This window comes from Trachemys scripta, chromosome 14 (assembly GCF_013100865.1).
Source record: "Trachemys scripta elegans isolate TJP31775 chromosome 14, CAS_Tse_1.0, whole genome shotgun sequence".
In the NCBI taxonomy this organism is placed as follows: Eukaryota; Metazoa; Chordata; order Testudines; family Emydidae; genus Trachemys; species Trachemys scripta.
The window spans coordinates 9,573,333-9,590,320 of NC_048311.1; the positions used below are offsets into that span (position 1 = coordinate 9,573,333).

The following is a 16,988-nucleotide window of genomic DNA, read 5'->3' on the forward strand; positions in this document are numbered from 1 at the left end:
TTAGGCATTGTGGCTTCCCCATCTTCCCCATCTCAAAAACTGGCTTCTCATTGCCAAGAAGCCTACAAGTCGACTTCATCAAGGCTTCAACTTCTGTCTTTTCCCAGGGGTCAGTATAAACTTGGAAAAGTCTGTGCTCACCCCATCACAGACTTTAGATTTCATCAGAGCATTCCTAAATTCAGTCACAGCAAGGTCTTTTCTGCCAGTGGATAGGTTCCAAGTGATGAATAACCTCATAGATCAGGTCAAGAGCAACACTTGAACACCCTTTTTCTCCTGGGACATATGGTTTCATGTACTTATGGCACGCCATTTGCCAGACTCCATCTTCATTGCCTCCAAGCGTGGCTTCAAACTGTGTGCTCACCAAACCAACAGTCTGTGAATGCCACAGTAACTGTTCCCATCAAAATAGCAGAATCCCCACAGGTATGAGTGGGCATTCGTTTCCCCCTTACCAGTCAATACGATCTTTGCAGATGCCTCCCTTTTAGGCTGGGGAGCTTATATGGAAAGTCACACAGCTCAGGGCACTTGGACATCTCGAGAGACACATCCACATACTGGAATTGTGGGTGGTCCAAGAGACTTGCAAAGCCTTTCTCCCATTAATTCAAGGTCACCATATCTTCATAATATCGAACAACGTGACAACTGTCTTTTACTCAATAAGCAGGGCGGAACAAGATCCATTTCCTTGTGTGCAGAAGCAGCCACTCTAGAATCAAATCTGCCAGGGAATCAAAATGTGCTGGTGGACTTCCTCAGCAGACACTTCACTAAGGATCATGAGTGGTAAACAGTACTTTTGCTCTATGGGGAACCCCCACAATGGGCCTGTTCACTTCTCAAATGAACAGAAAGTGCAATATATAATACTCCAGAGGAGCCCTAAGACATAACTGACAGGCTAATGCTCTACTTCTTCAGTGGTCAGACCATCTGAACTATGCCTTCCTCGCTTACTGCTCCTATCTCAAGTCTTGGGGAAAATTCATCAGGACAAGGCACAAGTCATCCTCAATGTCTACAATTGACTCATCTCTTTATAGGCATTGCCTGACCCCTTCCCAATTGAGTTTAATAATCAAACAGGGCTGGCTGGCCTTAGGCCCCCTGGTCCTTGAAGGCATGGACCACCCTGTTACATCTTGAAGCTTACCTAACTAGTATTGCATCACCACATCATAACAACCACTCTCAGAAGCAGATTTCTGGTAGAAGAGGGCTCCTTAATCTAGCAGACAAAGGAAGCATGAGATCCAGTGGCTGAAAGCTGAAGCTAGATAAATTTAGTCTGGAAAAAAGCACAAAATGATAAGTCAGGGTAATTAACCATTGGACCCATTGAACCATTGGAATAGCATACCAAGGGTTGTGGTGGATTCCCCATCATTTAAAAGGCTTTAACATTGGATGTCTTAGGATATGCTCTAGCTAACTAGAAGTTACAGGCTTAATGCAGGAATTACTGGGCAAAGCTTCTGGCCTGTTTATGCAGGAGATAATCATAATGGTCTCTTCTGGCCTTTAAATCTGTGAATCTGCATGAAAGTTATTAACATCTAGACGTAGATTCAAAATTCCCCCTAGGACTCCTGGGATTTATCTCCAGGTGAACATGGCCCCAGCTCTGTGAAATAGGAGTGAAAGACTTATAACACAGGATTTTTTTTTCCTCCTCAGAGAAAACAATGAGTTTTCAATAACTTAAAGAAAATCATAGAATCATAGAATATCAGAGTTGGAAGGGACCTCAAGAGGTCATCTAGTCCAACCCCCTGCTCAAAGCAGGACCAATTCCCAGCTAAATCATCCCAGCCAGGGCTTTGTCAAGCCGGGCCTTAAAAACCTCCAAGGAAGGAGACTCCACCACCTCCCTAGGTAACGCATTCCAGTGTTTCACCACCCTCCTAGTGAAATAGTTTTTCCTGATATCCAACCTGGACCTCCCCCACTGCAACTTGAGACCATTGCTCCTTGTTCTGTCATCTGCCACCACTGAGAACAGCCGAGCTCCATCCTCTTTGGAACCCCCCTTCAGGTAGTTGAAGGCTGCTATCAAATCCCCCCTCATTCTTCTCTTCTGGAGACTAAACTAAAAGTTCTAGTCTTCTCTTAAACACCTCCCCATGTATTAGCAAGCAAGACCTTTTCTGATGTCTAATCAAGAAAAATCTATCACAGAGCTGAGAAGACTTCTTTGGAGGAATTTCCTACATTTGTTGGACTGTAATTGACTTATATCAAAAGTTTGTACCTTATTCATAATCACACACTCTCAAGACTCTGAATTGCCAGTCATGGGCCAAAGGTCTCAAAACTGTGATGGTAGGTATACATATTGCAGTACCTGTTTGAAACCACAGTGCACAACACTTACAAGCATAGACTCAACCACTCACCTTTTAATTCTGTATTCAATGCAACCAGCCTTATGAACTGCTTTTCTGAAGAGTTTGCCTCGTCAGTGCTCTGCCTCTGCCCCGTCAAACATCTGCTCTGGGCAAGGGTCAACCAGAAGAAAAAAGACTAGTTGTCTGAGCTCTAGAACCATTTGATGTTTTAGGCCAACATGCTTACATGATTAATTACACTAAAAAGTGTTTAAGTTCAAGAATGCAGTGCTGCTGTTGGGCAAAATACCGATCCTGTATAATGCCTGTATTTACAACAATGAAGACATGCCTCAGAATGCTGAAATCCACCATAAACAGCTCAAACTAAGCCATTTGTCATCCATAACAGTTAGCACAGAAGACTTTGGAACAATAGCCCTTAGTTTGGACTGAGAGTTGGTATATTTTTGAACTTTTTATTCCAGTGAAACAGTCTAATTTAATCATGATTTAAAATGTCATCATTTAAAAAAAATCAATTTTAAATAACTTAAATGTTGTGCTATAACTTAGTAAAATGCTCAGCCTCATATTCTTAGTTTCTCTGGTAGCTGTGGAATCCACACCTGTGTAACACATTTAAGGTTACATTTTGCCTTTACCACTGAACTGGATATAATAAATGCAAAATATGAAATCCTTTGCAAATCACCTTTAAAGATAGAGAACTAGTCTGTCAGTATTAACAGGGGCACTGTTTGAAATGAGGGGATATTAATCTCTCATGGAGGTTTGCTTCAGTTCTGGGTTTGAATATTTTATCTGGGGTTCTATGTTCTGTGTAATTTTTAGCCTTTACATCTTTTAAATAAAATGATATAAATCATGGAAAGCGACTCAGACCTGGGCTTTAGCATCCAATTCTATTTCCAGTGACCTGGCATCTTACACACAGGAGGGCATGAGATGCCTCTCCTCCCTGTGGTCTTCTCTTTCTTCTAGTAGGGCAAGGTTGTCTGTCACAAACCGAGAGGAATATCTTTACTTTCACTGTACACGTTAGTATATGCACCCAAGGTTCTTCAATATGGCTTCAGCCCCCCCACATGGGCTAGACTGTTGGAGCATAATAAATGTTGCCTGTTCATCCCGATCAGATTCAAAGGGTCTCTGCATTCTGTTGATTCTTATGAATTATTTTACCGTGACATATGTTTGTTCTTTTTTTAGGGTGACTGTTGGATCTGTATGGAGCTCATGTCTACCTCGTTTGATAAGTTTTACAAATATGTATATAGTGTATTAGATGATGTTATTCCAGAAGAAATCTTAGGCAAAATCACTTTAGCTGTAAGTATTTAGATTTTGCTGCTCTCTTTTTGCACATTTTTAAAGATCATTTAAAAAGTTTATGCTTTTGACTTATTAGCCCTGTTCCCTCTGGTTTATTTGCATTCTGTAGAATCTTTATGGTTCTGCTTTTACCATTGCTTTATTATTATGTTAACTCCATTGCTTGGTGGAGATGCAGTCAGCAGCCCTGGAGGAAGAGGCCTCAGTGAATAAAGACACCCCAGAATCTTTTGCCTGAAATTCAAGCTGAATCCAAAGGCCCTCTTTTTGTTCTGGTTCATTGACATTCCCGTAACCCTCCCTTCGGATTGTCACATTAACAGATGGCACTAGCCTAGGCTGGTTCATTGCTGGGCAGGAGGTTCTCATTCTAGGCAGGGCCAATGGAGAGCCAAACTCTTCTGGTTTGCTCTCTTTTCATGCGGCTCCCATGTTTTTCAGAGCATCTGGAATTCATTAAAACGGTAATTTAGAAAAAAAATCACGAAAAAGCGCAAGTTTTTGAAGTGAAAATATTTTTGTGTCTGTGATCATATTTTATCCCCAGAGTTTCATAAAGAAATGGGATGGATTTTGAATCCGCAGTGAAAGACAAAATGTTCACATTTCAGGCATTTTGTATTTTCTTGTGACTATTTCTTCCACCTCCACTGGCCACTGAGACATGGAAAAAACCCTCCTTTGGGTGTTTTGATCAGGCAGTTTCAGAGCACGTAAGAGTTCTGCACTTGGTTACATTCTCCATGTCAGTAAACTTTGGAGTGAAAAGGTACTGCCAAAATCAAAGGGAAGACCAATCCTGGGCAGAGTGGAAGTGATGGGGTGTGTCCATGCAATACTGGGGCTGGCACTGGGTGTCCAGCTCATAGGGTTTTATCTCTTCTGCTACCTTTACTGCAAATTCTCAAAAATAAGGGCAGGTCTTCACTACCTGCCGGATCAGCGGGTAGAGATTGCTCTATCGGGGATCGATTTATCGCGTCTCGTATAGACGTGGATAAATCGATCCCCGAACGCGCTCTCCGTCGACTCTGGAACTCCAGCTTGCGAGAGACGGAAGCGGAGTCAACGGGGGAGCGGCAGCAGTCAACTTGCCGCCATCCTCACGGCCAGGTAAGTCGACCTAAGATATGCCGACTTCTGCGATGCTATTCGCGTAGCTGAAGTTGCGTATCTTAGGTCGACCCCACCCCCTAGTGTAGACCAGGGCTAAGTTAGGCTTTTGGAGCTGTGTTTGACACTTGTGAGTTTAAGGCAAGATAGCTCAGGATCCCCTTGTCCCCAGAGCCAGCCTGTCAGTGTAGTGCCACTGGGACTTGTTTGTAGCTTTTGGAGGGATGGCCAAAACTGAGTGGACAACACAGACTCCATTTCACCTATTGCTATGGAGCGAGAACGGTTTCTCCTTAGTACCCCTAGCAATGGTTAGATTACTGTATAGAACCATTAATGCCCATCACTTGCTTTGTGGGCAGAGTGTGAGGCATGCTGAGTGCATGGAACAGCCGGCAACTTCTGAATCTTTCCTGGTGTCCAGGAGCACTGATGCTTCATTTGAATGGAATCAGGAGGTCAGTGAACCTCAGCCAATTACACAACTGGCTTCTTCAAACAGCCTTCCACAAGAGAGGCACAGAACAGTGACACAAGCAAAAATAATCCACCCCAACTCTCACCCCCACACACACACACCAAGGCCTTGCAGAACAGTGGGACAGTGACAGGAGAACACTATGTATATGCATCATCATTTTGTTAGGTCCTTGGATGCTGCTGAATAAGAACTTAGGTAACGGGAGATGCATGCATGAAATATCGTAGCAATTAGCTGGGCCTGACCCCTAGAGCCCTGCGTGGATACAAAATTTGTATCCGCATCCAATTCACCATCCACAAACATGGTCCGCGGATATCTGCAGTTTTGCAGGGCTCTACTGACCTCTCTTTTGGAAATGTCGGAATAGGTTCTTCATTAGCCACACAAAGAAATAGCTTGACAGACAGCTTGTTAACATGTCCGTATGATCCACATTACTCAAGAGTATTGTCTTGTGTATACATGAGGGAAGGGGATTGGGGTATGGAAAAGTAGAGAAATCAAAGTGACATCAGTAGCACCAGAAGTTTGTAAGTAAAGTGCCAGTCCACCACTAGTGTCAAAACCCACCTTTTTCAAAGGGTGACTGAACTGCAGCCTGCTGCCTCAGTGGCTGTTGGCACTGCAGCCCTTTGGCATTTCAGGTGAGCTCCTAGTTCTGAGTGTGTGTGGTTTTTCCTCCAGCCAATTTTCAAACTTGGGTAACTAAAGATAGGCCCGTAAATCTGTATTTAGAGGTGCCTAACACAGGTTTAGGTGTGGGCCCAAGGAACTGAAGTGTGAAAACTGAACTAAAATACCTCTCTGACTGTTCCTCTATAGCAGGGGAGAGCTGCACATACAAAGTTCACCATCCCTTCTTTAGCCTGTTATTACCATAAAGCCTGAGGTTACATCAGGATGGAAGGAGTGTTGGTGGTTGTGTTTAGTTTTGATTTGGTTTAGATTGGTTTTCTATGGACACACTGAACTACCTCCTAAATTCTCCTCTCTCACTAGCCCCACAGACTGAGATGAGGAGGATTTTTTTAACAATGTTCTGAGTGTTGGGTTCTTCTCTCTGTGAGAGCATAACTGATAGATAGACAGAGGTGCACAGGGACAGGTTGTCTAGCCCCCATGTTAGCTCTTAACCATACTGTTCAGCTTTCTTCCTGCATACCACAGTTCCCCACTAGCCTTTGCAAAGTACTACTTTCCCACTGTGTTGCAAAATCATTTATATTAGCAGAGCTAAGGTGGGGAGTGAGTAGTAAAGACCTCTATACCTAAACAGACGGGCTGTCAAAAGCCACGCCTCTTGGGACATTATGATTGGTTGAGGAAAATGCAATTCTATGACTTGTCTAAAGAACAGCTTCTGATTGGCTCAGCCAAGAGGCATAGCTTGTCCAAGGCTGACTGTCCTGGAATTACTGGCTGACTGTTGGCAGCTGCCGGGGTAAGTGCCTTTCTTCTCTCTTTGCCTCTTGGTCAGTGACACAGGCTTTCTTCCTTTCCTGTTGTTTTAAAACTTTTCTGCAGTTTATCTGAGTTTATTTTCTTTTTGTTTCTGTAACAGGCTGAACAGCTTTTGCTTTTCTTGGCTGTTCTACAGCCTCTCTCACTTTGTGTTGTATTAAAACCTATCCCACTTTATTTTCTCTAAAACACATGTTCTGTTACTAATATTTAATACCTATATTTCTAAAAAACCTAAGTGCATAACATTCTTTTCTAAAAATGCATGTTCTATTTCTAATATTTAATGCCTTTATTTTAAAAAAATACATGCAATATACAAAAAGGCCTGTTAACATATATATGTTGTAACACTTTATTCCTCTGTTTACTAAACTTTATTTAAAATGTGTAAAAAGCCTATTTTTTCTTAAAATCTTTAAAATGGCTGTAAACGTGAAAAAGCAAACACATAGGCAGTCCTAATGCTCCCCATAAAAATTCAAATGGCCACTATTGCAAAAGTGTATATGTCCAAAAATGAGATTGGAGAGTGGGCATACACCAAAAATGGGGTGTGGAAACCTGTCAAAATTTATATGGTGATGACAGATATAGAGGTCTTTATTTTACATTGTTTCCCTTCAGACACTCAAGATTCCTCTTTATTGTTCTGGCTCATGTTGTTTAATGTTTATTGTTCTGCCTCATGTTGCTCACATAGTTTAATAGTCACAGGAATCTCATTGCAGTAACTTATTTTTCATCCATAAAATCTCCTCTTTTCTCCTAGACTGTGAAAGCACTAAACCACTTAAAAGAAAACTTGAAAATCATTCACAGAGGTAAGTCTGTAGGTTTCTCTTCTGCAAAGGAATTATCAATTATTTTTCCTCTTAACTACAAAAAATTAATTTCACAGAATTTCATGGTTAGTCCTTATTTTAAGTAAAAGTATAATTGTGAATTATCATTAAAATTAGTTTTATAAATATATCAAATAAATATTTTAAATTCATAGTATTTTGTTTGTGAAGGTTTCAATCATTTTTCCATTCTCCCTTAACTTCTGAAGTGTGTAAATGCAGATAATGAGAACATACATCTATACAGAGTGCCTTTCATCCCAAAGGCGCCATAGTGTTTTACAAATTATATGATACTAATCTGTCATCTGCGAACTTGCTGAGGGTGCAATCCATCCCATCCTCCAGATCATTAATAAAGATGTTGAACAAAACTGGCCCCCAGGACCAACCCCTGGGGCACTCCACTTGATACCAGCTGCCAACTAGACATCGAGCCGTTGATCACTACCAGTTGAGTCCGACAACCTAGTCAGCTTTCTATCCACCTTATAGTCCATTCATCCAGTCCATACTTTTTTAACTTGCTGGCAAGAATGCTGTGGGTGACCATAACAAGACCTTTGCTAAAGTCAAGGTATATCACATCCACTGCTTTCCCCATATCCACAGAGCCAGTTATCTCATCATAGAAGGTAATCAGGTTGGTCAGGCATGACTTGCCCTTGGTGAATGTACTGCTCAGCCTATATGAGCCGTGAAGCATGCAGCCCTCTTGTACACATGCTGTAAAAAACCTTGGATGTGGCATGCTACAACCTTAGCTGCCACTAAACACAGTTTTTTTGCTAATTAAGAGCCAAACACAGTGACTAATGAGGCGTCTTCAGAAGGAACTTCAGAACCAGGACAGTCTCTGTATCTCCTCCTGCTTTCCCAGCCACTGCTCCCAACATAAACTGCCAGACATCTCTGTGATGGGGCTGTGAGACAGTGATAGCTACTGCTTTTGGGAAATATGTGATGACATCACCATTGAACATCAATGTTAAGAGGCAGAGTTGACATTGAATGTTCAACCTTAGCTCTGATTTTCTGATGTCTGTGTCTGTCACTGTGCAGCCATGTGGCTGTTGAAATGGAGATCGCCAGCCACAACTTACCTGTTTCTCTCTTTCTTTCACTCACAGATATCAAACCTTCCAATATTCTTCTGGACAGAAATGGGAATATTAAACTCTGTGACTTTGGCATTAGTGGACAACTCGTGGACTCCATCGCAAAAACAAGAGATGCTGGGTGCAGACCATACATGGCAGTAAGTGGGATCTGACAGTGTTGTCAAGTGGGCTGGGATGGGCACGGGATATGGAGCCTTTTGCCTTCTAGCTCAGGCTAAAGTGAGGCCCAGCTCACTAGTGATTCCCACCCATTGGCTGAGTTGTGCCTCAGTTGAGTTCCCCAGGGGCGGGCACGCACATACCAGAAATAACAATCGCAAATCTAGAACGATCTGTCCTGCTGGCAGCCTCAATAGGGACACCAAGGACAAAACAGGCCACAGAGATTGGGCTCCCTTCTGGCCCTGAAGGTGAGACTCAAAGCACATCTGCCATCTTACACTGCTGCTGTCTGGGCTGGCTGTTGTTGTTCTGGGACAAAGCGAGAACTTCATGCTCCACCATCTTCAACCAGGACCAAATTTGCATGTGAAAATAAACAGCATGGCACAGAGAAGGAAACTCAGCAGGAAGTGTTTTTGTGTCTATAATGAACCTGTTTTTGTGAGGTTCTGTCATAATTAATACAAAGCAAAATCTTTCATAAGTATTGTGATTCAGTCAAACAGCCAAATTTCCAAATCGTACCCGGAAGATACAATTCTGGGGAGCAGCTGAATGGAAATGGCTCCATCTGTGTAGCAGTTTTTGAAGAGTCACTTCATTCCACCATTGTGATTTTCAAAGCAGTCAGTGGATTTAGGGACTTTTTCCATTCCCTGGGCTGCTCTGAAAATCTCAATCCATATTTTTATTTGAACTATGGGATTGGGGGCTGGTTATGTGCATAGCTATTGCTCTTCTGAGATGAATGTAACACAGCCCAAGGGTCACACATAACTTTGCCTGCTTGTCTTTAAGCATTTTGAAAAAGCTCTTTCTTTAAATCTCTTCTTCTGACCGAGTCAGAAGGCAAGGATTTACATACAGTAGTGACTGAGGATTACACTGAAAGGAGGTTGCCTCAGCCAATCAGAATGTGGGGCTGTTCCTGATCCAAGTCTGACCATTTATTTACCTCCCAACTATTCATCTCCCCTTCCTGCCTATTTATAAATCTCTTGAATGATACCATTGCTAGTATTGATCCCTGCGGTACACTCCATTATTAAACCCTGTCCTTTTGGCCATCACTGCTACTTTTGATTCCATACTGCATCCTTTCACCACACTGAATCCAGTGGGCTTCACACTGTGCTTTCTTGCGGTCATTCTTTGTCTAAATTAATTGTGTCCACTCGTTCATCCTCTTCCACCATCTCCTGGCATTCTGCACAGGTCACTGCTACCGAAGTTGTGCTGGTTTGTCCCTCTCGTTTTATACCCGGCTAGCTGTTCCGTAACTTGTTCTGTAATTATTTTCTGATCTCTTTTTTGTTATGTTGAAGTCAGTGGGCTTTTTTTTTTTACTTTTAAAGGTGGGTACAATGTTAGCGTAATCCAGGCCTCTGGTTTGGTCACTCTTGTTAAAGATATAAGGCATGTTTGTTGTATCTCTGTTGCCTCAGTTCCTTTATAACTTATGGACGGCTGGATGGATGCCTTCTCTCTCATTACTAGGTATGTTGGGAAGGATTCACATATACTTCTGTGTTCTCTGTCTAGCTCTCTCGGATCAGGTCAGGATGGAAGTTTCACATTTGTTGACTTTTTAAATGAGACAAAATGATTGACTATAGTTTGCATTGGTAAGACTTTTACGTGGTATGTAATTTGGGGGAGAGGCCAGCATGCTGGCATTGGGTGTGGCATGCTGGCACCTTTCCTTGTAGTCACTTGGTTCAGTGACCGTTCGCTGAGGGGAAGGGGGGAGTGTAATGGAAACATCAGGAATTTGGGCTGCATAGCCAATATTCTGCATGATGGTAGAGGTGGGTTTACAATTATGCTCCTTAGCCTAGGCAGAGTTCAGGATCTGTGAGTGTTTCTGTGATCAAGCCTGTACTTCAGGGATTTGTAATTGGGAGCGGGTGTGTCAGCTCACATTTCATTCCTTTTTCCTTGTGGAAGGTAATTTAATGTAGAGCAACTGCAAGGCACCAGACTGCATCTCTGGAAACTGATGTCCTATAGATGTCAACTAAGTGGGTACAACAGGGGCCACAGCAATGTAAGCTTTCCCCAGAGGGGCCCTTTCTGAAGGTGGGAAGATGTTAGTTTCCACTTCCCACTCAGTCCTTGGTTTCTCTGCCAATTTTGGCCATTTTTGTGTTGTGGGCACCTGACCACAGGGGGAGGGAAGGACTGACACAGTCCTATGCATTGGAGCTAGGCCCCTGAAGAGCCAGTGGACGTAACAACACTGGATGGCTTCTGACGTTGACTGCCCGTGAGCCAGTGCTTTAGTGAGCAAGTCTCCCTGTCCCATTATTAACCAGAGGCACTTGTTTTTTAAATTAAATTGTACGGGATTGAGGCTCTAAGGGCTAGATCCTCCTGTGCTGTCAGCCAGCCTAGTAGGTCCCTTGAAGTTAGCAGAGATATGTTGATTTACACCAGCAGAGGATCTGGGTCTGAGTTTCCAGTGCTGAAAAGGATTCTTTGCTTCTGTCTCTTTGGTTTTCCATGTGGCCATTGTATTGAAATGGAAAACACACTCTTGTCACGAGCAGAAACTTGTATTTTGTTCTTACTTCTAGAAGAAAACCACATAGGAAATGCAAAACAAAGGAACAGTGGGCATCCAAATAGAGGCCCTTGAGGTTGCAGAGTTGAGACTTCATCTAGAGTGGTTCAGTTTGCAGCATGTTTCCATGAGTTGTGCATCGAGGTGGGCTGAGCTAAGAGCCCCCCATCATCACCAGGTTTCACTCTGCCTTTAGCCCTCAAGCTTCCCAGTGCTGGGTCTCCCTTGCTCTCATTTTCTGTGCGCGTTGCTCTGTTTACATTTGCCTAGGAGAGCTCTCTTTGGCCTCCCCTCCTGGGATGTTCATTGTCTTGCCCCTTGGAGTATTAAAATGAGCCCTATTCTCTTGTCAGTCGCAACAGAGCACAGGGGTGCCTGGGCCATTCAACCTGGGATAAAAAGGTAAAGGGGCCACAATCAGTGCTTGGGGAAGAGTATCTGTCTGGGTTAGCTCCCTTTGTGCCCCTCAGGCACCATTCCCTGCTAGGGATTGCCCTGGTGTGGAGAGACGGGGCCAGTCTAGTCAGCTAATACACCACCTTCCCCATGGGCTCTGACTCACAGGTCAGGTTGGGGAGTGGCTGCACTACAGTGTATGTGGTCCCTAGGGCATCGCTGCCAGATGGTGCAAATTAGAGTAGTACCCAGGCATCTGTAGTCTATGCATGGGCTGGAACTGGAACAGTTTGGCTTTCTGTTGCCCCACTTTTTCCTGCCCTTTCATGAGCTGCCTGGGGGGCTATGTGATGGGAAGCTGTTCTTTGCTAGTGGCTTCCCTAGGCTTGAGCTCCTGTCCTGCTCACGCTGGGATACCCAGCCTGACAGGGAGGCAGGTGATGGAGCAACCAGACTTCTCTCCTCCCACCCCAGTGATGCAGCAGGCCTCAGGGAAAGAATAGCAGCTGCTCAGAACACTCTGGGCTCACTCTGGAACTGCTCCTGGGGTTTCAGAGACAGGCAGCTAGGGAGGCAATGCCCCATGCTGCTTTTCCTGTTGATTTGTCCCCTTTGAGGACTGTAGTTTAGAGTCTTGAGGGCCACAGGTTCAAAACCCCATTCTTAAAGGGAACAAAGACATGGTTTTCTTAATTCCAATGAAACAATCCTATAGCAATCCTATATCAAGTATGAATTCTTGACAGACTGATCCAGTCATCACACTTCTGTTGAGAGGGAGGGTTTTTGACACCTGAATTAAGGTGGTGGTCATTTCTTCTTGCAAAGCTATCAAGGTCAGGGGACATGCAAGGGGATAGCGCACAGCGACAGATTTTGCAACAAGGGGGCAGGTGTAGCAATGTGAGAGGGAGCGACCTGGCTGGGGATGTGGATACAAAGCTGATTTTCTGCAGTTGGAAGTTGTATCTGTGACTTATCACATGCCCTTTGCTTTTGCCAACTAGTCTACACTATTAGACACTGCAGTGCAAGACGCATCAGAAATACCTCTGAGAGATAAATGAGACTAGGATTCATTACCTCTGTCTGGAGCAACTCATTTCTCCCCCAACAAGGGAAATCTTCCTGACCATATGGAAGCTCTGTCACTGCATTCAAATAGCTAACACTCTGGGTATGACAGAGTTCAGCACAAGCACCGAAAGGGGGAATTCCTAAGACTAGTAACAATGCTGCCTCTGTACTGTGCTTCACGTGAATCTCCATGTGCATGTATGTGGGAGAGACTTCATGGTGTCTGAGCTCTGCGATCCATTTGTACAGACAGAGCAGCAGCATTGGCTGCAGTGAGACTCTATATTTGATCTGCAGCAGCTTCACACTCCTGATCTGATGACCAGGTTCTCTTTGGGCTCAGTCGTTCACTTAACCGAGCAGTCAGGCTGTTTCTTGATCGTACATCATACAGTTAAATCCCCTCAGATGCTTTGGAATTAAATGATTGTTATTTCTCTGAAGTTGGGCAGCCAGAAATAGCTTTATGATTAAGTAAATGTTTTTTAACAGGAACTAAGACACGTGCAAATAGCCTCAGGGGGAGACATCCCAGTCCGAGTTTCATGGCATGGTTCCATGCGTCTGACACAAGCAGCGTAGAGAATAACTCCAGAGATTCCTGAGCTCTGAGCAAACCCTTTCTGTCAAAGGCATGCTGATGATGTCACCCGCATACTTTAGTGGTTTAGGCTGAGAACATACCTCTGCTTACTCATTCATAAGCTAAAAATGTTGATGAGGTTAGCCCAGCGTGGGACCTCTCCTGTCTAAACTTAGCTCATTACATCACTTGGTGCATAGCCCACATTGAACAGCTTCCACTGCAGACAGTTAGGTCATGTCTGCACTTCAGTTGCCCCACATCTCTCTTTCTGTGGAAGAAAGCAGGAACATTGTTTCCATCCTGTACATTTAGACACCTGGCTGTGGAGAGAATTTATACAAAATGAGCAAGACGTGTGACCAGCCACATGTGTAAGCAGGCCATTCAGCCCGAAGTGCCTTATCACTTAGGGCAAGGGGTGATCTTTGCAGAGAAAAGACATTTCTCTGTCACTGGGAGTCAAGTGCAGAGTGTTTAAAAATTGGCTCCTAAGGACAGCTCCTCTACAAAGGCACTGCAAGTCAATAAACAGAGCCTATATTATTACGTGAACAGGAAGTATAGAGTTCTGATATGATTCATATTCCTTTTATGTGAATTAAGGCTGGGAAACAACCCAGCAGCATCCACATGATGTAGGCACATGGGTCCGTGCAGTTCCAGCTCCCAAACTGGCGGGACAATGACTGAGCCCAGATGAGCTGTTATTCACTGATACGTAGGCAGTACGAGGTTATATCTAAATACTGAGGTCATGGAGCACGTTAGTGGGGATATTCACTACTGGTGAAGGTTCCTAAAGGGGAATAATGCCAGATTCAAAACCACAAACAGTGGGACATAAGGATTAATCCCACAGGAACATTGGCATTACACATCGGGCAGGATTAAGGGTACCTGGGCATGGCCTTGGTTACTACAGCTGGCTAGGGTTGGTTTCTTGGCCGAATGAGAGCAGGTGTAAGTGTGTGTGTGCGCGAGAGAGGGTGATGGATGTAGGTACATGCCTTTATGCTGTAGTTATTGGGTTCGTGGCTTTGAGTTTTTCATTGCTGTCCATCAGCCACCTGAAATGTTTTCACAAAGTGGCTTTTATCATTGGATTGGCCTGTTCTTTAAAAAAAAAAATATTGAAAATAGAGGGATGCAGAGAGTCAGTGTCAGGGAGACTTGACAGGGATCTCTGCAGGGAGGCTCCCCTCCTGTACAGGTGAGTTTACCCTGTGCAAGGTCGGTGTGTACCTGCTGTGTGTACAAAGACGGGTGAAGCTAGGCTGGCACTAAGGAGCTATACAGCTCCACCAAGTGAATTGCATCAATCCAACTGGCCCCCGAGATGGGCCTCTGTGACGTCTTCACCCCATGGAAGCCTGCTTGCTGGGTGACGTCAAGGGATGCAAGGCTCTAGGAAGTCACCGCCTCAGCACAACCTCAGGTACTGGGCTACATGACAGCTCCCAGCCCCCTACAATCATAGATTCATAGATTCTAAGACTGGAAGGGACCTCGAGAGGTCATCGAGTCCAGTCCCCTGCCCTCATGGCAGGACCAAATACTGTCTAGACCATCCCTGATAGACATTTATCTAACCTACTCTTGTGGAATCTCCATCTCTGGAGATATTTAACTTACCTAGGCAGTTTATTGCAGTGTTTAACCACCCTGACAGTTAGGAACTTTTCCCTAATGTCCAACCTAAACCTAGCTAGCTAGCTGGGGCTGTGTTAAGCTCTGTAAAGTCATTGGCGCATCACACCTCTATCTGCTGGGCTAATGTGTCAGTAGTGGCCATGGCTGTAATGATGTCACTGCTGCACCACAGTCTGGCTTGCTGGGTTGCTGTCCAGGCACTCAGGGCTCTGTAAAGGATAGCTAGCTTAGGTAATGTGAAGGCATACATCTCTCTTAAACTTAAGCTTACTTCTGAAACTTCTCTTTGATAAGCTAAAAAGCTCGAGCTCCTTACATCTCTTACTCAGGAGGGTTTTCCAGACCTAGAATCATTCATGTGGATCTTTCCTGAACCCTTTCCAATTGTTAAACATCTTTTCTAAAACGTGCACACTAGAATTAGACACGGTATATGGCAGTGGTCTCACCAGTGCCATATATAGAGGTGATACCGTCTCCCTATTCCAACTAAATATTCCCTTGTTTATGCCTCCAAGGACCGTGTTAGCTCTCTTAGCCACAGTGTTGCACTGGGAGCTCATGTTCAGTTATTCACCATGACTCTTAAGTCCCCTTCAGAGTCCTTGCTCTCCACAGTACAGTCCCCCATCCTGACCTACATGTTCTGGAGATATGGTGACAGAGAGCAAGTGTGAAAATCTGGGATGGGTGGGGGGAGATTGGCGCCTGGATGCCCACAGGGAGGCAGACGTGCCTGTCCAGAGACAGAAACATAGGCACCAAGGGAACTTTTACTGTAGAGTCTTATGCACCGAGTGAGTTTAGGTTCAGCTGGAGCTTTGTGCATTGCAGCGGTCCCAAAGGCAGGACTTCGGCACCTAAAACAGAATCAAAGGCATCTAGCTCCTTTTGTGCATCCAAGCCTTGGAGGGTATGTCTACACTGCAATTAAACGCCTGCGGCTGGCCCATGTTTGCACTCAGGCTCACATGGCTCAGGCTGCAAGGCTGTAAAATTGCAGTGCAGACATTTAGGCTTGGGCTGGAGCTCAGGCTCTGGGACCCCGTGAGGGGGGAGGGTCCCAGAGCCCAGCTCTAACCTGAGCTTGAACATCTATACCACAATTAAAGAGCCCTGTAGCCTGAGCCCCGCAAGCCCAAGGCAGCTGACATGGGCCAGTTGTGAGTGTTTAATTGCAGTAAAGTCATACCCAGAGTCTAAGTCCCACTGGCTTCCAGTGAGTTCTAGGCTCCTAAGTGCCTAGATCACTTCTGAAAATGGAGCTTAGTTTCCTAAGTCACTTAGTTGCTTTTGAAATTTCAGCCTTTACTTCTTGTAGCAGTGAGTTCAACAAGTTAATTGTATTTCACATGAAATGTTTTTCTTATTGTCAGTATGACATTTGATGCTTTTCAATTTCATTTAATATCCCCTTGCTTTTATATTTTGAGATCAAAGCAGTCCCAGTCTTTTCAGGCTCTTTTCCTAAAGAAGTTTTTCCAGGCCAGTAAATCATTTTCTTCTCCTGTCATTGGACCCCTCCCTCTGCTTCTTCTGCAGTCTTTTTGAAATGGAGTGAATAGAACTGAGTGATGCTAGTTACTCCTGGGAGAATTCTGCGCCAAAAAAATAAAAATTCTACACACAATATTTTAAAATTCTGCAAATTTTATTTGTCAAAATAAAACAATATAATCACACCAGTTTCAATTATTTTGGTAATTATTTCAAAATACCTGTCAGCAAGTATGTCTGTAACAATACAGACAACGACAAAGATTCCCCAAGGAGCAGAGAGCTAAAGAAACCCCTACGACAACTCAGTCCCTGTTTTTCTGTTATGCTTTCATTGG

At 44.1% G+C, this 16,988-nt stretch overlaps 1 protein-coding gene across 1 annotated transcript in view; it reads left to right on the forward strand.

The window, feature by feature from the left end:
• Positions 1-16,988, forward strand: part of MAP2K4 (mitogen-activated protein kinase kinase 4) — a 142,201-nt gene that overhangs the window by 97,074 nt on the left and 28,139 nt on the right. The window contains exons 7-9 of the mRNA XM_034790255.1: positions 3,573-3,692; positions 7,526-7,577; positions 8,729-8,856. Coding sequence (XP_034646146.1) covers positions 3,573-3,692; positions 7,526-7,577; positions 8,729-8,856 — 300 coding nt within the window. The remainder of the gene's footprint in view (positions 1-3,572; positions 3,693-7,525; positions 7,578-8,728; positions 8,857-16,988) is intronic.